This window comes from Haliaeetus albicilla, chromosome 12 (assembly GCF_947461875.1).
Source record: "Haliaeetus albicilla chromosome 12, bHalAlb1.1, whole genome shotgun sequence".
NCBI lineage: Eukaryota > Metazoa > Chordata > Aves > Accipitriformes > Accipitridae > Haliaeetus > Haliaeetus albicilla.
The window spans coordinates 4,733,042-4,754,234 of record NC_091494.1 but is presented as its reverse complement, the minus strand read 5'-3'; the positions used below and the strand labels follow the sequence as shown (position 1 = coordinate 4,754,234).

The window sequence follows — 21,193 nt, the reverse complement described above, 5'->3', positions numbered from 1 at the left end:
GCAGCTGCAGCGTATCTTGCTTTCTTCCTCACCCCCTGCTTGTGCCGCCTGGCACGTGCTCGCCTCTGCCTCCTACATCGCCTCTGTCTCCTGCATTTGCTTTGCCTCTTGCCTTACCTCTGCCTTCTGCATCACCTCTCCCTCCTCCATTGCCTCTCCCTCCTGCATCTCCTCTGCCTCCTGCAGTGTCTCTCATTTCTGCGTTGCCTCTAGCTCCTGTATCGCCTTTAGTTTCTGCATCATCTGCCTCACATGAGATGGCAAGGGCAGAGCTATTTCAGCTTGGGGCAGCCCATATTGGTACCACATAGGACACAGTTTGATGCCCCTCTGTAGGCCTTACTGAGAAAAATCTAGGGGAGAGGGCTGGTATTAAGCAGCAGTAATTAGTCCTCTGGAGAGGTCACAGCCTTGAGCAACATCTCTCAGTGCTGCAGCTCCCGAGAAGCAGTTTTAGATGCAAAATCTATTTCCTAAAAGTTGATCTTTGCTTGCCAATGACTTCCTCTCCCTCTTCTCCAGACCTTTGGTTTTTAATCCCTAGAGGGAGAAGGACCTTGGGAATTTATACGCCGTATGTTTTCTTCCTCTCTCAGCTTGCTTAGTCCTTAAATTCAAACCTGGCTTGAACTGAGACAACTGGTGGGGTATCCCATGTGTCCTGGAGGCTTTTGCTGCATTATAAGACTGAGCAGGTAGAACTGGTCTCCACTCTGCCTTTGATAGTAAGTTGCCTTCACACTCATACATCCCTGGAAAAAAGAGCTAGCTCCTGAACACAGAGTCAGGCTCTAACTGAGGAATTGCAGCCTGTATACTGACACAGGAACTGCAGTGCTGTCAGCAGGGTGTGCAACTGTCTGGCTCCCAAATCCTGTCTCCTTGGGAAGGGGCTGCAAAGCAGAGGTTTCTTAGGCTAGCATTCTGTTAGCAAATTTGGGCTACAAGTCAACAAAATATGGGAGGGTTCTGGCACCAAAAGGCATTAACTTTTTTATTGTTTTGTTTAACAGTAGAAGCTATCTTATCCAATTACTTTTCTTGTAAAGATGACTGGGGTGTGGAGAAAGGAAAAAAATAACACTGTGTATCAGGACACAGCATCTCATAAGAGGTGCAGGACGATGAATACTTTTTGTTCAAGCTTTGGGAGAAAGACGAAGATAGGAAACTATAAGGGGCTGTGACAAACTAGGTTTTCAGAAAACAATTGTAAGATTTGTTATAGTGAAAATTCTTTTTATGCCTTAAAAACACTAGGGACTGTGATGATAAGCAAGCACTGTACTAGCACAGTCAAAAGTCATCTGAAAATGAAGTTTTCCATAGTGGGCCTCCTTTGACCCCATTAACTGTGGACATTAGAGTATTTTCATGTTCTTTTTTATCCTGTTAGACATTCATTGGGCCCTCAGTTACGCTATGCTGTCACTCAGGATGCTAAGCGATGGGCTGTGGTTTCTCTGATGTGTCAGTGAAAGATGTTTAAGTATAGGACAAACAAATGTCTCTGGCCTTCAAGAAACAATTTTCCAAAGGTTGAACTCATATTGACTCATACCAGCGCAGCAGAGAGATGTGCTAAGCGCTCTTATTGCAGCCTACTGGGAAGCAGAAGCGTTTCCTGTGAAAGAAAATAGTGGAGAGGAGCCAGAAATGAATAAGCAGCCTTATTGCATTGTGGATTAGAACGCTTCTTCCTATGAAAGGGCTGAGTAGGGCTCGTTAAAGCATTGATGAAGACAAAGAGTAAAATTACGATGGGGTAGACAGGGTAAAATTATAACCTACAGCTTTGGGGTAGGAAGGAAATGAGCAATAAAGGAATTGGCCTGCGTGGGAGGCAGCAGGTTTCTTGTCTTGTCCTGGAGCATCTTGCCATGTCACATTGCTAGAAGTAATGTACTGGGCTGAAGGGGTTTCTGGTGAATGTCCTTTCCATTCCTGTGTCCCCTTTCCCCAGGGCAATGCTGCCCAAGCTGGACAGAGTCCTTTCCAAGCATCAGCACATTGCTGTGTAATGCCACTGCTACTGCCATCACCTACAACTCCCAAACTTTAAGGTGCTTTTCAAAGAGAGGGTTTGATCTTGTAGATCCTATGGTCAGGACCAGCACCTGCACATCATGCCTGAAACATGGTTGCACTCAAAGGACAGTGTCATGGGCCTGGAGTGGATGGTGGTCTCTTTTCAGACCTAGGCTCCTGCATTTCTCCTCAGTGGCCACCTGGCTCCCTTCCCCAGGCAGAGAGCAGGAGTGATGCTTGCTCTACAGACAGGCTTAGACCCTGACTTTGGAGCTAGGCCCTGCGGAGTCAGGGCCAGCAGAGAAGGACACACATCACACAAATACTTCAGGAAGAGCTGCCGCACTTCTGCGAACTGCACAGGGACCTTGCGTGTCTGAGATAGATAGTCCTTTTGATCCAGCCACTTAAATTGCCTGAAGGAAACAGCTGGAGTTTGCTGATGTGCTGAGGGTTTGTGATGCATTTCCTATTTTCCTTCTGGAGGACTTGAGATGGGTTGACTGGGCTGATGTCAAAGGGAAGAGCATTAAATAGGCTCTTGCTTTGTCTCACTGAGTGATAAGCATCTATCACCTGAGGAACTTCAAAGCCTGATAGACACAGCATGCAGACCATTTAGAAGGATCAACCTTATGCTTTCCATAAATCTCCTCTTCCACCCAATATCCTTCCATTTTTCCTCCCAGATTGATTGTACTTTTCAGCATGCTTCTTGGTGTTCTCCATTGCATCCTTAGCAGGACTGTCCCAAATCAGTGCCAAGAGTGGACCCTCCAGATGAGAACTCACCTTTCATGTGAAGCTATTAGCTTTGACATTACCAGTTCACAAGCAGCAGACACTTTATTCTAGGGCTACATGCACAAAAGAGCTGAAGACTCACGTGTATCCAAAATTCACTGAAATTTGAGCTCAGGCTGGGGCTGCCCTGCCCACAGTGCTGCTCCAGGCAGCTGGCTGGAGCTTGGTCCATGGTTACAGCTGCAGGTCATCTTGCTTCTTCTTGTGATTTTTGGTCACCACAGTGGGGCCCTGGTGTCTCCCAGGCTTGCAGGAGAGACAGACTGTGGGCACCTGACCCAGTGCAGCCAGCATCATGGGGAGCCCTATCATGAGCAATGCCAACATGATGGGTGAGCGCAGGTGGGCACCAACGAGACTGCAGCGGGTCTCAGCAGGCTTGGGAGGGAATCCAGTGGCTCTGTTATGCTAGCAGTGCACTGGGAAAGATGATCCCCAAACTGGAAATGTTGCGTTAGTAATTAAATTTCAGATTTTCTCTAATTAACACAGATGCCAGGGAGAGTCTTTTGAGAGACATATAGAAAGTGAAAGGATGAGAGTAACTCAGCAGCAGTGGGACTTCAGAGAACAGCATCATGAATGAAGGTATCAATTTAGCAGTAGTGATAGTGGTCTAAGGATATAACTTGGCAAGGGCTGTAGAGAGAGTGCATAAATCTCATTAGACCAGCTGATATTACTAGGGGGAAAAAAAGACAAGCTCCCTGTTGAACCTCCACTGCTTGTCCCATAGCACCTTTGACTGGGAGCTCTCCAGAAAAACATTACACAAATGCTACTTATATAGGAAAAGCAACCATCCTCTGAAGTTTTTTCCCTCTCCACCCTTCAAATGCTACCAAAGTGATCATCCAAAACAAGCTCGCAGGGAGCATGCCAAACTAGATCACCACATGCAAATCCTGTCCTGCAGACATGGCCAAGATTACTGCCCCTCACAGTATATGATCAAACTACGCTGTGTGCATCTCACACTGTGAAATCCTCCAGTCTGGGAGGATTCAAATGGTCTCACTGAAACTAGGTGAGAAAACCAAACCTACTATATGAATTTGCATAGGCAACGTGCGTGAGAAACCCCCCCATCAGCAATGAGAGTACTGTCCTCCTAAAGCAGCTGCTCTGCGCTGTCTCTGACCTCTCAGGCATGATCCTCCAGGGACACCTATAAAATAACTTCAAAAAAAGAGAATTATAACTTTCAGTAAAAGGATTTGTAATTCATATCTCCACCAAACACCAGGGATGCACCACCTTTCTCTGCCCATGCTCTTTGCTAAATGCTTTTGCATTCAACAGGCAGTGACAACCACCTTCTCTTTTTCTCTCTCCCTTAGCTGTGAAAGATGTAATCCCAGCTAACGTGCCCCTCCGCTCTCCAGGAACCACCTCTTGTTCCTCTCACATTAATCTATTAACACAATCAAGCTACGCTTAGAAGAATCTTTCTCAATATACCATTTCCCCCCCCACAGGTTCATAAAAGAATTTTTTCAGGAAAACCATGAATCCCCATCCTACTACTCTGGGCAGCCCCCAGGGTATTTGCACACACACCCATCCTCTGCCACCAATGGGGTGAATGACCCAGGAGAATGTGAAGCTTCAGCAAGGAGGAGTGTCCTTGTGTTGGCCATATTTCTGTTTTTATTTTTTCCTCATCAAAACCAAACTTTAGAAGAGCATGAAAAGGCAGAAGACTGAAGCTAAACAGCATTTCACAGCAATTTTTATAGACTCCTAGAAGGACTTAGGATGGAAGGACAACCCTGGAAGTCTCCAGACCAGCCTCCTGCTCAAAGCAAGACTGCTCACAGACCTTGCTCAGGCTGCTATTAATGTGTCCTTTCAATATATAAACAGGACTTATAAGAAGGATGGAGAAAGACTTTTTTACCTGGACCTGTAGTGACTAGACAAGGGGCAATGGTTTTAAATTGAAAGAGGGTAGATTGAGATTGGATATAAGGAAGAAATTTTTTACAATGAAGGTGGTGAGACATGGGAAGAGGTTGCCCAGATAAGTTGTTGATGCCTTCTCCCTGGAAATGTTTCAGGCTAGGTTGGATGGGCCTTTGAGCAACCTGGTCTAGTGAAAGATGTCCCTGCCCATGGCAGGGGAGTTGGACTAGATGATCTTTAAAAGGTCCCTTCCAACCCGAACCATTCCATGATTCTGTGGTTCTGATGCCTAGGATGTCTGTGACACCAACACTCATGACAGTGCCAGTTGAAAAAAAATGTATTTATCAGTTCACGTGGAGGCAGGGATGTCAGGGGGTTCCCCACTGAGAACCAATTCTTTACTGATGTTTCTGGTGTTAGAAATTATGACAGTCTACCTTGGTGCTCTGCTTTTCTCTGGAAAGTAGAGAGGTTATCAGGCCATCACAAGCCCCCTGCACAATGCTGGGGCTGTTTTGGGACACAAGGGAATGGCTTAGTAAAAATCAAAGGCCTGGGCAAAAAACCAATAACCACAAATTAGAGGAAAACATGCTTTTGGAAGCACCTTCCCAGAAAACAGAGCAAGTGGAGCATCATGGTTATTTCTATAGCTTTCTCTGGCTCATGAACTACGCTTCTTACTCAGCCTGTCACTTCTGCACGGTGCAGTGAAGGTCTGTCTAGACTGGAGGCTGCAAACAGGGACCCCACCACACAACTTGCTCATCATGAGAACGGCGTGTGCTCATGCATGCATCCTGGCACAGGCTCACAGACAGATGCCTCGAAGAAAGGAAACCAGAAGACTGAGCCCCAGCGGTGCACTGGTGCACACCAGTGCAGACGCTGCGGTGCAGATGTGCTGCAGGAGTATGTTGGACCCATGCGAGCACGCTCCCCGACGCTCATACTGCAAAATGCAGAAGGGCGCATACCTACAAGTATAAAGACATACACACCAAATTCCTGCCAGACTCCCAGAGCTCCCCACTACACCAGCTCTCCAGATCTCTATTATGACAGCACAGAGACATTTATATTCTCCAGGAAGTTTCCCCCGAAAAGCAGCCCAAGGACTCCACAAGTGAGCACCTGAGAAGATGCAGAGGCCTCAGATACCTGGAGATAAAAGCAGTCATTAAAAAGGCATAAACAAAGGGCATCATGATTGTTTTGCCACGTCTCCAGACTTGAGAGGAGGCTGAAATAACCTTTACATAATCCCATTAGCATTTCCAGTGAAAACAACGGCATTTTAGGAGGCAGAACAATGTCTTTTCTTATCATCCAGAAAGGTCAAAGGTATTTATCTGATTTAATATTTTATAATTGATATTAAACAACACAGAAGAATAAGGCAGGCAGGCAGGAGATGGCTGCAGTGACACAGCAGAAGCTGCCCTCTACTTTTCCAGCAGTGTATCATCCAGCAGGCTGGGCAGGAGCCAGATCTGGAAGCAACATCCCTTTTCTATCGACCCTACAGAACAGAGGACTTTCTGCCATGCCCTGCTGTGCTAAGGACCCCAGATGCAAAGGCAGGCTCCTCCACGCTGCCCTGTTTTCAGCTGGGATAGAGTTAATTGTCATCCTAGTAGATGGTATAGTGTTATTTTTCTGAGTTAGGTATGAGAAGAATGTTGATAACACACTGATGTTTTCAGTTGTTGCTAAGTAATGTTTAGTCTAAAGTCAAGGATTTTTTGGCTTCTCAGGTCCAGCCAGCAAGAAGGCTGGAGGGGCACAAGAAGTTGGGAGGGGACACAGCCAGGACAGCTGACCCAAACTGGCCAACGGGGTATTCCATACCGTGTGATGTCACGCCCAGTATATAAACTGGGTGGAGGGATCGCCACTCGGGGACTAACTGGGCGTCGATTGGCAGCTGGTGAGCAATTGCACTGTGCATCACTTGTATATTCCAATCCTTTTATTATTACTATTGTCATTTTATTAGTGTTATCATTATTAGTTTCTTCTTTTCTGTTCTATTAAACTGTTTTCATCTCAACCCATGAGTTTTACTTCTTTTCCTGATTCTCTCCCCCACCCCACTGGGTGGAGGGGGAAGTGAACGAGCAGCTGTGTGGTGCTTAGTTGCTGGCTGGAGTTAAACCACGACGCACGCTCACAACATTGCCACTTAACACTATTTCACCATCACATCTCTGCCGGAGCTGACGCGCAAACCGTGGCAATCCCAGGGGATGAAATATCTTCAGCCTGCCTGTCATCTTCTGTCCTTCCCCTGGTCGGGCAGGGTGCTGGCACAGCCCTGGCCAAACTGTCGCATCCTCCACAGTGGGAAGGGGTGAGACAAAAAGAAAGCTGAGGAGAAAAGAACACTGTGGATGGGGGAGGGAGAGTGAGAAGAGAGGAAGGGTATAGAGGCTGGTGTCTCAAAAATAGGTCGTGATGCCCAGCAGGAACAAAGGCAGACAGCACACACGTGGACATGCATCAATGCTCTCCACGATGATGACTTTGCATCCAGAGTAGCAGCAGGTCAAGATCAGCACCCCTTCCCCAGGTCCATGAACTGCAGGGACAAGCTGTTGGCTCAAGGGACTTGCAATCCAGCATTACAGTGGGTTCCCCACTGGTGCACAAGATCTGTGATCATGCAACACTTGGGTACGTATCTCATATTTTTCATCTCTGGTAAGGAATGGAAATTAGGAGGTTATTCTTTGCTGAAACATTCTGGAAAGTCATAGCTGAAATCTCTCACTTGTCTCTTCCATCTGTTTATTTTTACCACTTAATAACATGTCTGTCTCATCAACTATTCCTGACACCATGACAAGAAAATCCAACTCAGTGAAAACAGTTTTACCAAAGACACATTAGCTCTTCATTACTGTGTGACACCACGTCAGTTCTTCTTGTGTGTATGAAGTCTGGTCTGTAATTTCAAAGAGTGTCTTCCTTCTCTTTGAGGAGGCGATATGACCAATATATTTGAAATTGTTGATTATTATGCAAAAGGTTATCCAAACTGTGAAGATAAGAAGCAACTTCAAGCGCTTCAAGAATTCTCATTTGTTTGGTGATAGGCTTTTCTCTTCACTGCCACATGATGTCACAGACCTAATTTTAAGTGATTAGTAACAATGGCAAAACAGTCATTGAAATAATCTTTGATAGAGGAGAGAACTCTGGGACCATATGAAGAGGCTGTGCTATCAATAATTTCTCACCATTAATAAAGTCCTAGTCTGCAGGCTCCATCATGACACCAAACCTGCTTCTGCCTTTGCTTTCCAAAGAGGCATCCCAGCCCTCTGCAGAGGGGTAGCTTGCCTGAATGCCGGTCAGTGGTGTTCATCTCCTTTTTAATGTGAGTAATCTTGGGTTTATTGTCTTCGCAGTGGATGGCTTCACTCACCCCTTTTATTTAAAACTATCCTCCTGGTTTCATTACTGAACAATCCACTTGTTGGAGGGGCCTGGAAGAACTGACTCTGAACCATCTTGCATTTTCAAATGAACTAGTTTACCACCTTTCCCTTATTTTCTAGACCTGCCATAATTTTTTGTTCTGAAAAGTTTTGGAACCAGCTGAGCTGAACCAATGTCCTCGTTTGCTTTTTAGACAGGGAGCAGGGATATTTCACTGAAACGGAATCTTGCATCTCCCAGTTTTCTTGCTGTTCAGAATCACTCAGAACATGTATACTCTTTTGGGGATATATTCTGGTAGCAGAATCACAGAAGCGTTGGTTGGAAGGGACCTAGTCCAACCTCCTGTTCGAAGCAGGACGATTGCCAACGTTAGGAGAGAGGAGAGCACATCCGTGGGTGTCTCCATGTGCAAAGCATGATGGATAAAGGCCATCTGTGACAAACCGCCTTTGATAGCACCACATGGATTTAATGATTCAAGACCTCCTTACTAGTCCTGAGCCTGGTATCTTCAATTACTGTCCTGTGTATGGTCCTGTTATGCTTATAGGAAGTAGACTGGCACTACCTGGTATTTCAGAAATGATCCTCAGCTAATGACCTAATGAGTGCTTTTAGAAAAAAAGCAATTCGTCTGTTAGATCAGTTCAAGAGATCATCCTATTCAGTCCTTGTCTACAAGAAAAGTAGCATAACTGTTAAAGAACATGATAACCTGCCCTTTGGGTAGTTCCTTCCTTCCCTGGGACGGAATGGCCACTAAATGCCTTCAGGATCTCTTTTGCCTGTATGAGAAACTGTTTCAAAAAACTAGAGAAAGAGGACCAAACCAGCATTCTTGAGTCTTGCAGTTTCCCTATATGTCCCTCTATGTGTTCTACTACACTGCATGCATCCTTTCCATAAGGGGCCATCCAGGCCTGATTAGGTTGCCTGCATATCAGGAGGCTCTTCAGACCCTGCTGTCCTGGGATAAAAGCAAGAAAATTCTCAAGGTTGCAAAGCTTCAAATGCTTCTATGGTTGGAAAGGCCAGAAAACAGCATGAGACTGGCACACAGCATAGAAAATTTCAGCTTGTCAGTTTGACAGCTACAAGCAACAGCAAATAGCATCTATAGTGGGAGGTGTCAAGCAAGCGTATCTAGTAGACAGCACCACTAGCTCTGCCTTGAAATGCGAAGTAGGAAATGACCTGGCAGGTTCTGTAGTAGTTATTATGGAAAATCTCTATCAAGTGGAAAATAAAGAGAGCCTACCAGTTTCTAAAGAGACAACTCCTTCAGTGAAATTTCGCTTTAGCCAGTGCCCCAGTTGTGCTGCCACACTGCTGCATTGCAGACATTTTGTGACCCCATCTAGGACTTTCCCTAAGTTAGCTCAAGGAGAGGAGACACCTCTGGGATGTTCCTTCAGCTCTAACAGCAACCAGACCTGCACAGGAGGCAGCGTAACTCTGAGAAAGCAAATTATGAGCTGCTGCTTTGCAAGGAGGAGGCATTTTCAGCTCTGTTGAGGCCACTTCACTAAAACCACACAGCATCCAGCGGTCTTATCCACACAACACTTACCACTCTATAAGCTATGTTCATTACCTTCACTTTACGCTGACAGCATACGTGCCACCTATTTTTCTGTAACCTACCCAAGTTACAGCACAGCTTGCAAATCACCTTGGTCAGCTGGGCTAATCCAGCTATAAACATGTCACCAACTACCTGAAAATCACTGTTTTTTACCAGATAAGCTGCACAACTCAATGGCTAGCTAATATGGTGTCATGGTTTAACCCCAGCCAGCAACTAAGCACCAGCCGCTCGCTCACTCACTCACTCACTCAATCACTCCCCCCACCCAGTGTGATGGGGGAGAGAGTCGGGGAAAAAAGTAAAACTCATGGGCTGAGATAAGAACAGTTTAATAGAACAGAAAAGAAGAAACTAGTAATGATAATAGTAACACTAATAAAATGACAATAGTAATAATAAAAGGATTGCAATATACAATTGATGCACAATGCAATTGCTCACCAGCCGCCAATCAATGCCCAGTTAGTCCCCAAGCGGCGATCCCTCCACTCTCCCTCCCCCCAGTTTATATACTAGATGTGATGTCACACGGTATGGAATATCCCTTTGGCCAGTTTGGGTCAGCGGCCCTGGCTGTGTCCCCTCCCAACTTCTTGTGCCCCTCCAGCCTTCTTGCTGGCTGGGTGTGAGAAGCTGAAAAATCCTTGACTTAGTCTAAACACTACTTGGCAATAACTGAAAACATCAGTGTGTTATCAACATTCTTCTCACACTGAACCCAAAACATAACACTATACCACTACTAGGAAGACAATTAACTCTATCCCAGCAGAAACCAGGACATATGGCTGGGATGAAAGTTTGTTGTTTCTGTACTCACTAATACTACTATGGTGAGAGATGACCCAGGAGTTGGTGGCACTTCTGTCCCTCTGTTGCACACTCTAGATGGGCAAGGAAGAAAACACACCTTTGCACTACAGAGAATGGAAATATTCGTAAGTACCCACCAATAGGCCCCAGTCCTTTTCTATACCAGCACCTTTGTTGAACCTAATAGGAGACAGCTCTTGCCCAGAGCCAGCAGGGATGGCTCAGTGCCCAGTGAGAGGCTGTATGAACCAAGAAACATCCCATGTTCTGCCCTGCCTCCATGCAGCTTCTTGGATACGTGGGAACAGCACATGGAAGTAATGCCCCAATGGTGTCTGAAACACCCCAGTGACATGCAGATGCCTCGGCTATCCAAAGGTGCCAGGAAGATCCTCTTGGCATGAGGACATGCTTTGGTGTCATCTGCTTCCATAGCTGTGTCCCTACCTGGCCTGAGACATGAACCCATTGCTTCTGCTGCCTTCTTATCCCTAACTTGCTGGTTTACTTCCGTGACCAATTCTTCACGTGGAGAAAGACGTGCCTTATGCTTGTCTCTCTCTTTTGTTTTTGAGAGTGGCTGATCCGGGACAAATCTACCCTTTCCTTGCTTTGGTCACAAAAAAGCCAATTGAGAACAAACCTTAAGGAATCTGCTGCCAACAGAAAGGTGCCAGACTCAAGTATATATGCCAGTGCACATATAACATGCTTCTTGACTGCGTGCTGGGCCAGTGATTTTCCAGTAACTAAATAAAACTGACAGAAATGGCATTTCCCTGATTTTCACTGCCTTGTTTTCTCACTCCTTTTGGGTGCACTTGCCTTGTTTTGTCAGGAACTGCCAAACGTCAACAAACAAGCTGAAAACTGCATCCCAAATGAACTCTGTAGCAGAAGAGCACCTCAGGCTTTTGACCAAGGTCCTCCCCTTCAACACCTCTGCATTAGCAGAGAGGAAAAAAAGGGCATCAATCTAAAAATAAAATTATTGAACATTTAGGTGTTGCTATTTTCATTAGAGATTAATGAATGTTTTAAAGCTTTGGTTCGCTTGGTTCTTCTCAAAGAAAACAAAGCAGACTTGGGCAAAGGGAAAGCAGCTGTATTACCTACATAAGAGCTTCTAAATGGGCACAGACTGGCCCAGAAGCAGTGGGAAGCAGAGGGCAATGGCTGTGGTTATGAATGTATAAGTGAAGGTATGGAGGCAGAGGGGGAATGTATGTTGGAGTCAATTTCTTGGTCCCACTTTGCATGCAGTTGTGCACCAATGAAGGAGTCTCAGCCTTTAATGGGTCTTGTAGTCCTTCTGGGAGAATCAAACTAAGTAATGGACTGGCTTTCTTACTAAAGGTACTATGACGACTAGACACAGGGGAGTCCACCCGTACTGCCCAGCTATAGGATCTGTCCAGGCTATGACCCTGCAAAGAAATGCAATGGGATAGCATCAAATTTCCAGGTTTTTAAGTTTGGAGAAATCACCCACTACTTCAGAAAATGTATGAAAAGGCATGGAAATCTACTCAAAATTGATGGGGATGGAGGGATAACCTGAAATGACACAGTGAGATGGATGGGATACACATTGTCAGGTGAGAAAAGGAAGTGGCAAGAAGAATGTCTGCTTGCTGCGGGGTCAGCGCCGTGCCAGAGGGCAAGCCAGAGAGATGTGTCAGCAAGAGGTGAGGTAAGGTCACACAGAGGTAGGGGAAAAGCAGCATTGTCCAGGAGCCAGGACGGATGGAAGGAGCAGCAATGAAGAAAGGAATTAAGCATCAAGTGGGCAGAGGCTGTTGGGACTACTTAGCCATGGACATGCCATGAGCAGAGTGTGAAATGTTGGTGCATTGCACAGAGATGGGTGCTCCTTCCTTCCTACCCTTCAGGCTGGCCACAGAGAGCTTATGGAGACCAAGGACTATGGCTGCAGATTGGGAAGGATGTGGTCAAGAGAAGCAAGGGAAGCACAGTAATCTTGGATGAGTCATCTGTCCTCGATGCTGGGAGATGGCAACACAGCTTCAAGGGAAAATTTACTGGCACCAAACAGTTATACCACCACAGGAGAGTTTGGATTTCACATGTAAGGTAGAGGGATGAAGGCAGACACAGTTTCACCCCCTCCTACAATGAACTCAGCTGGTGGCAGGGCAGCAGGCTGTTGTGGCCAGAGGCCCAGGACGCAATCACATTCCACCGTTGCAATTCAGCTTTGCAAGTGCTTGCGTTCTCAGTTATAATATACCGTTGACTGACGTGTATGGAAACGTGGTGGTAGCCCTGGGCTTGGCTGCAGGGTCTCCTTGAAGGAGCAGGCGAGCTGGTGACAGGGACAAGATCTGTGGTTGGCACCGGGACAGGCCGCCTAAGCCTGACGCAGCCACCTGAAAGCCACACTTTACAAAGGAGATGGATAATTCACAACGAATCCTGACATTATTTTATCTACACATTTCACCTGACATTATTTCATCCTATCTAGTGTCATTTGATCCACCTTCTAAATCCAAATGTCAGTATGCAGTTGCCTAAAAAAAGAAACAATCCTCACACATAAGACCCTAGAAGCTACAATTCAAAGCATAAAAACCCAGTAAGTCAATAATAAGTCACACGCTGGCAATTAGAGGGAAAAATGAACACAGTTAACTCAGAGTCACACAAAGCTTTATGCATTCAGAAAAACACCAATAGTGTTTTATTCAGAAAAAATAAACAGCCTCACTTTGAATGACATTAACGTTCACATGGGATGAAATCTGCCATGATTATGTGAGCCAGAAACACATTTTGCCCCAACAGTATAGGAGGGTGTGTATAATCCTCATAGAGGCAACGAGACTCCCAGCTCCTCCCAAGTGCCTGCATAGTCATTCCCACTGACCTGTCTTAAGTTTCTGCTGGTGTTGAGTTAATCTTTGGTTCTCCCTTCAATTAGTTTATTATTTTCTGGTTTAGCTTCTCTATCAGTCCACCTTATTTAAACTACATCCTGTAGATTTTTTTTTTTTTTTTTGAGCTTTACATTTTTTCCCAGGAGACTTTCTAGACTTCAGCCAGATGGGGCCTCTCTTCTTTCCCTTGGCTCTACGCACTGTGAGGAGAATAAAAGCCTCCTCTGTTCCCTTTGGACAAGTTTCCAGCACTTGTAGGATGGTTTATCTGAAAGGAACATTTCACATTTTTCCATGCTGCGACACCATAGACAAGTATCTTTACTGCTGAAGGAGAACCAAAACTTAGAAAATGTTCTCTCCATTCCTTTTTTAGACCAAGACAGAGGACAGAGCTTGGGCACTCTCCCTACCCCACCATCCTTGACCTCTCAAGGAGTCTCTGAACTCCAAGTTCTTTCTTTCACAGGACCACAACAGCCAGAAGGGACCTCTGGTGGTCTCAGGTCCAGCACCCCACCAGCTTGGATCAGTTCATCAGCACCTTCTCTGGTCCACAGTGAACTGTCCTCTAAGGATGGAGATCCCACAATTCATTGGGGTCATTGGTCCCTGTTAAAACTATTTGATCACCCTCCCAGGCTCTTGCTGAGCAATCACCTGGAGCTATGCTGAAACCTTTAACGAACAAATACTAGAGAAGCAGGCAGGGAGGGGACTGCGCCCACTCAGGTTGTCCTTTGGGCCCTGCTCACCTGTGGCTCTCTCTGGACAGCTGGTTCTCCAGGAAAGGTAGTGCTTGAGGTTGCCCACAGTGAATGCACAGACAGGCACCTAATAAAAAAAAATTTGCACTAATAATAACATTTTTTGAGGTTCTTCCTTCTCCATCTTGGTGTTTTCCATCTCTCACACGTAGGAAATTCTGCATCTGAGAGAAACTCAAGACTGCACAGGACTTCACACCCTTTAATGCCCCTGTGTACCATGCTAGAAGGGGCACATGTAAGTGTACCTGCCCAGTGGCAACTACTGATAGAAAACCAGCCTCCATTGTAAACACACACTTGACGGAACATCTGACCTTCCTTTTCCTGGCAAGCAATAGTCTTGCCCCAGGTATAAATACATTCTTTAGAAATACATAAATGCATAACTTAAAACCTGCTTTGACACAGGCAGGACTGGCAAGGAAAGAAAACCATGCCGCGACCCCAGGGGAGAGCTTATACATTCACACAGTTTCATTTGACTCCCTTGGTCAAGCCTTGTGTCCCTTGCACAAGTGCGGTGAGAGTCAGCAGTTGTAGTTGGGTTTTGAGGCTGTGTCGCTGCTGTAGCATGGGTCTGTAGTGTTTATGGGTTTCTCATCGCATTTAATGCCGTAATGTTTGCTTTCAGGCAAAGCCTAATTCTCAGAAAACATCAGCCGGTGCCCTTGACTTCAAGCAACTTTGGGGTTTGCCTGGCAATGTTATGACTTGTTGGGTGGCCCTGTCCTCCGCCAGACACAATGACAACTCCTTGCTGATCCCTACCGCTCCCACGGGACAGGGGTTATTTCCAGTGGGCTTCAGGCCCCGTGCGCCACAGGGTGCAGATGGGAGAAGTCTTTCCAAAAAAGCAGCCTTTGGCCTCATTTGAACAGTGTGATCGCCAAGGCTGGAAAGCAGCTGATGGATTCTGATGTATTTAGCACTCAAATAACTGTTGCCTCTATTAAAAATAGCAGTTCCCAAGGCTCAGCATGCCAGCCCACGGGCTCAGGGGTAGTCCTGTCCTGGGCCAGCCCGGAGCAGTGCTGAGCACAGCTCGCTCAGGTCGCTCTCATCATTCTCCTCTGGCTCACTACTGGAGTTGGAGGGGTTGTTGCTGGGCAAGCTGTGGCCAGAGCCTGTCCTCAGAGATGCTTGCCCCTTCGGGTCTGTGCTCAGCACCAACGCATCCTGGAGGCACACGCTGCCTGAACAGGCAGGAGTTCTCTGGTAGTTTGGCTGGGAGTAATTCCTCTGGCTGAAAAACTGCCCTAGCAGAGATTTCTGGAGGGTTGTTTGCAGGCTTTCACAAGTCCTCTGCTTTGTGCTCAGCCGGGTGTAATGCAAATCCAACTGCAGGACCACGTCCGTCTGGAAGGGGAGAGCAAAGGATGCAAAGTGAATTGGAGTCAAAGACTTGAAGCAGAGCTTTTTTGCTGTTGCCACCGTCAACAAAAACGACAGACTTGGCTGGCTGTTCTGCAGGCTCACAGCCCCATGCTGTGGCGTGATGGAGCAATGCTACTGCCAGAGAAAATGAGCTGTTACATACTCTCATGACATTTGTGGGCTTCAGCCATGGTTTCTGGATTTCAGGACTTCTCCTGAAATCAGACCACCTCACTTGAGATCTCATCAGCCCGGTCAGGGCACTGTGACTGAGAGCCTCACCCCCAGGATGCTGGCACAGGGGAGCAGGAGGGGAGAGGAACTGCACCCAGGCAAGCTGCACCCACGCGAGGAAAGGCATGACATCCATCCTGGCAATGGTACAGGACTGCTGCACATGCGAGAGGAAAGCATGCAAAGGACGGGATATGAACTACTTAAATAAAACACACATCACACAGTAAAAGCCAATAGTTTTAAACAGCAGCGCTCCACAGGGATCCATTCACAGCCTAGCACTATTTTAGATTTTTAAAAAGATGGTGAAGAAATCAGAAAATAACCATAGTCATGGCAGCCAAATCCCTGAACGTGAATCCCTAGCATGGGGCTGTGCCTGAGACGCCTGGCTCTACAAAGTAGGGAGATGTATAATGGAGCAAGAAGATTTTGGCAGGCAATGCAGGGTCCAGGTCTCATGTCTACACTTAAAAGCGATGCTGAACGCTTGGGAAGGGTTCAGAAAAGAGCTCCAGGAACAATCAAGGACTGAAAGAGCTGCCATATGCTGAGACACGTCACGCACTTAGCAAACGGAGCTTGTTGTAGGCAGATCCAGGCAGCAGCTCGAGAGCAATGTTCAGTGTGAGCCTGCATGGAGCAGAGCAGATAAGCAGCTGGCAAGATCCACTGGCTGGGTGTTAGAGGGGAAAAAAAAAAAAAAAATCAGATGAGAAACAAGGTGCACACTGCTATTTGGAGAGGCAGAATCTGCTGGAAGAGACAAGCCAGGGGACAAGCAATTCTGCGTCTCTCGTGGTCTTTGAATAGTTCGAGGGTCTTTTGAAGTGGGCCAAAGAGGCATAGCTTGGATCAGGCTTTGTAGTGTCACCCTGATGGCAGGGGATAAACCCTCTCACTGCTTGAGACCCTGGGCAGCCTGTGAGCCCATCTCTCAGGCAAGCACACAGCCTAGTGAGACATCCTTCATCTGCAATATTTGGGCTAGTCTGACCTCCCCTAGGCTGATATAGGCAAAGAACAGCCTCCCTGGCCAGGCAGCACAGAAAAACAGAGCAAACCAAGAGAGACGATAGCTTTTGTGCCTTGAAGATCAACAAGCTCCTCTAACATTGATCTGGATGTTACACTGACACAGGCATGCCAGGCATTGTCCGCATGGAGTCACGAGACATACAGAGAGGCACATCCAGCTCGAGCCAGTGGGGATGGGGAGTGCCAGTTACGTGAGGGTGCAGGAAAACCATGGAGATTTGCACCTGGCAGCTCTCTACCTGAATTTTCTGTAGTCCACAGAGCTGGAAGATGCAGTCCAGCTCCTCCCGCTTGTACACAGAGGCAAGCAGAGACTCCACTTGGTCCAGGCGGCTCTCTTTCAGGGTGGCCACGTCGTCCATCTCCTGGGTCAGGAAAACAAGAGGAAATGCAAGGAAATTTCAGCATCAGCCTGGGCATGGAGGCGCAACTGCCTATCAAACATGCTGCTTCTCTGCACACAGCAGTGCCCAGGGCTGGCCTGTGCCCTTCACACTTTGGCTGGTGGAAATGCTGCATACCCTAAGCAAAGTACTACAGAGTGCAAGCAACAGAAATACAGAGATTTTACATGCTAGCCTTGTGCATATCAATGAGAAGACCTAGCTAAACATCCCTTGAGTGCATCTACCAGGAAGACTGTGGTATAATGGGACTTGCAGCAGAGCAGATAGTAGCAACAGCCGGTACCACGACCACTTGTAGTGTAAGCAGTGTGTCAAGGAGGGAGCAAGTTTTCCGAGGGCATAGCTGGAAGAAGCTCTTGAGTTGCGCCAGGTGCCGAGTTAGCCCCCCACCATCTACAGAACTGTCAACTCTTGCTGAATCACCCAAATTTATCCAAAACAGCCCTGTCTCTAAGAGATCCTCTTCAGTAATGATTGTATCTTGGAGCCACTAATAGCACAAGAAGGGACAAGGGAATAAGGGCCTTATGAAATAGCATCTCGCTTTGGATTTGGCCTCTAGGATGGGTAACAGCCCACAGTCCACCAGTCCCTTCCATGAGAAGGCACTTTCCTCTGCCAGCTGGCTCTGGTAACTACCACGGTGTGATCCTGCTGGCCTGGCTTGGCCAACACTAGGATGTCCTGGCCTGGCTTTGGCTGTGGGAGCTGAGCAGCCTGGGCAGGCTTACTGCAGCCACAGATAAAGCCGGTGGTATGTGAGGAGGGTTTGATCCTTGCAAAACTTTCTCGCCATTGGCAAGAGAAGTTGCACTGGGCATGCTGATGAAGGAGGCTGTTAAGACACTGCAGGGAGGCAGAGGTTAGAGAAGCCCTGGGAGCTCTTGCTAGCCTTTACAGACCTTTCCCAAACTGCTGCCTGCAAACAGCCAAAGCAATTTGTTTCTCGCCAGGAGAATATTGGGAGTAGAAGCTAAAATGTTGGATCCCAAATACTGGCTGGGATCTGCAGGCATCAGGGTCACCCCTGCTTGCAAGGCTGGCAGAACAGGAGTAAACACCATTGCTGATCCAGCAGGTCCACTGGAGGTAGGCTGAAGAAATATCGTTTATCTCTGTACAAAGCAAAGGCAAACCCCAACTCCACACTTGGCAACTCATTACTGGAAGGAGAAACTGGAGGGAGCTTAGGGCAGTCAACGGAGCTGGCAGAAAGGGAGATGGGTGTGCCAACAAGGGAAGGACACAGTTCAAATGGGGATGGAGCAGCTCTCCTGCTCAGGGAGCCTTGTCGTAGTTCCTTCCACCAGCCTGAACTGTGCCTGAAACAGGAGACAGGCTGCAACACAGAGTGCCTTCTGCAAATGAACACTGCCCTCTCTTGCTCTCTCCTTCCCTGCCTCTTTGCATCAGGTACCCGTCACTCCTACGCTAAGCCCAGCACCCAGGTTAAACTAAACCTGGAGACCAAAGAGAGAGGCACAACGCAGATCAGCCTGGATGCTGCTAATGCAGGGCTTCAGCAGGAGGACTGCAAAAAGGAGCAGAGTGGCTTTACTGCGTCCAGCCAGGTCCATCCTCCAGCACATGCTTAAGAAGGGACAGGACGTGCGTGCTGCCAGCCCTGCCCAGGGTGAGCCTACCCTACCAGCCTCCTGCGATGGGAAAATCAGCGACTTTTCGAGTCAAAGGTGGTGTCTGTGTGTTCAATAGCCTTTGTGGACTCTTATGAAGGTGTCAAAGTTATTTCTGAACCCTGCTAGACTTGTAATATCCATGACATCCTAGTCACTAGGAGGAAAACGGTCCATGGCCAGAAGTCCTCATAGTCACTAAATCACTAGTCCCCTCTCTTCCCCATATCTGATGAAGCCATAGTGCTCTCCTCCAACCTTCTCTGTAGCCGCCTCATTGCTGTTTCCACACATGTCTTTTGACTTCTGCAGTCCTGCCTTCCCCTGGTGCATCCCCCCTTCTGCGACCTCTCCAAGAGTGGCTCCTCTGGGGATCCATCAGCCTGTCAGAGCTGGGGTTGGGCCACATTCCCTTTTGTCTCCTTGCAGGCATGGATGTGCTCTGGATCGGATGACCTCTAAGTGCCTGCTTTTGCAATTGTGTTAGCAGCCTTTGCAGACACTGTGAATCTTCAGTGGTTAACATCACAATTGGGTTTACTTTAGCAGGGCAGGGATGCTCAGATCTGTGCTAATGCACTGGACTCTTCTCTCAAACTTCTGTTTATTGCTCTGCAATTTTGAGCCCCCTGAGGTTGGGTAGACCTTTTTTTTCAGCCTAAGAAATACCCAGTGTACTACAGGCGTGACTAGCACAAATATAACAATATCCCATCCCAGGTTAAACCACAGCTCATGAAAAGCCAAGAAGCATCAGCAAGTTTGGATGGGGTGAACCACACAGCCTCCCCGAGTGGGATAAAGCCAGTCCTAAGCATTTAACATCCAAAATAGATGTGCCATTTCTCTCTGGCACAGACCTGGGGCCATCCTGAAGCAAAGGAGCAAATGCTCAGCACTGTGGGGAAATGCCCAAAGTCCCTTCAGCATCCATGCAGGGACAATCTCCCAGCAGCCCAAGAGATTAACTGATTAAATGACTGCATCATTAAATGATTTGGGATTCGATAGCCAGCCATGTACTGCTGATCTTCTTCTGCATGCAAGGTTGAGCCTCCGTCCTATTCCTGAGGCTAGGACCCTCACCACCGGGATATGGACCCTAAAGGAGAAGGGACCAAAGGCATCATGTGGCCCAAACAACACAGATTTGGTGACACATGTCATGCCTGACAGATGGATATCCACACAGAATCATAGAATTGCTTAGGTTGGAAAAGATCTTTAAGATCATTGAGTCCAAACATCAATCCAACACCACCATGCCCACTAAACCATGTCCTGAAGTGCCACGTCTACGCGTTTTTTGAACACCTCCAGGCATGGTGACTCCACTACTTCCCTGGGCAGCCTGTTCCAATGCCTGACAACCCTGTCAGTATAGAAATTTTTTCTCATATCCAATCTCAACCTCCCCTGGAGCAACTTGAGGCCATTTCTTCTCGTCCTATCACTAGTTACCTGACAGAAGAGACCAGTACGCACCTCACTACAACCTCCTTTCAGGTAGCTGTAGAGAGCAATACATGCTCTAAGCGGTCCACATGGGTGGTGGTTCTACAACACCCTTAGGCAAAACCCCTCCCAGACATTCACTCTTTTTACCATTAAAATGTCATGTCCACCCTGGATCTTCCTTACTGCAAATCAAACCATGACTTCCTTCCAAGTTGGCAACAACTTTTTATATATTTGAAGGCCCCCTATCCACCAATTTTTGCTTTTCCTGCCTAAACCACAATTCTCTTGCTCCTTCCTTTTATTACTTCGGATGCACTTTAGTTGGCACACTTTTTTCCATGAAGCATGGACCCAAAACTGCACCCAGTGCTCCAGCCTCAGCAACAGCAAGGAGAGCCAGAGAGGATCTCACACAAATCTCGGAGCTCTTGTTTACAACCTTGGCAGCGTTTTCTGCCCTGCTTTTGTTGCACCAGCTGTTGTAGACTTTGACCAGAACCAGTATCCCACTTGTTTCCCATCCCATGCTTACGTTACTGCTTATTCCTGCCCATATGCAGGAATTTGCATCTGCTGAGTAACAGCCCTGGCCTCAGATTGCATCTCCATTTTATCAAAATCCTTCTAAAATCTAACCCTGCCTTTTACCACCTTGCAGACATGCCTAGTGCTATGGCATCTGTGTATTTAATAAGTACATAGCGTGGCACATCACCGAGGTCATTAGTGAAAATAAAAAACAGTCCCACAGCCCTGGTTTTCCAAAAGCAACAACATATTCAAT

The 21,193-nt window shown here is 47.1% G+C and overlaps 1 protein-coding gene across 3 annotated transcripts in view; it reads right to left on the bottom strand.

The window, feature by feature from the left end:
- Positions 1–13,244: 13,244 nt before the first annotated feature.
- The window catches only part of LOC104323923 (mucosa-associated lymphoid tissue lymphoma translocation protein 1), a 29,589-nt gene continuing 21,640 nt past the window's right edge, over positions 13,245–21,193 (bottom strand). Inside the window, exons 13-14 of one of the 3 annotated variants that reach the window (XM_069797661.1) lie at positions 17,147–17,272; positions 13,245–15,614 (exon numbers count right to left, since the gene is read on the bottom strand). In XM_069797661.1, the coding sequence (XP_069653762.1) occupies positions 15,252–15,614; positions 17,147–17,272 (489 nt within the window). In that variant the 3' untranslated portion in view covers positions 13,245–15,251. Of the gene's footprint in view, positions 15,615–16,059; positions 16,546–17,146; positions 17,273–21,193 lie in introns of those variants that run through there. The other 2 variants (XM_069797663.1, XM_069797662.1) reach the window with 2 other exon arrangements.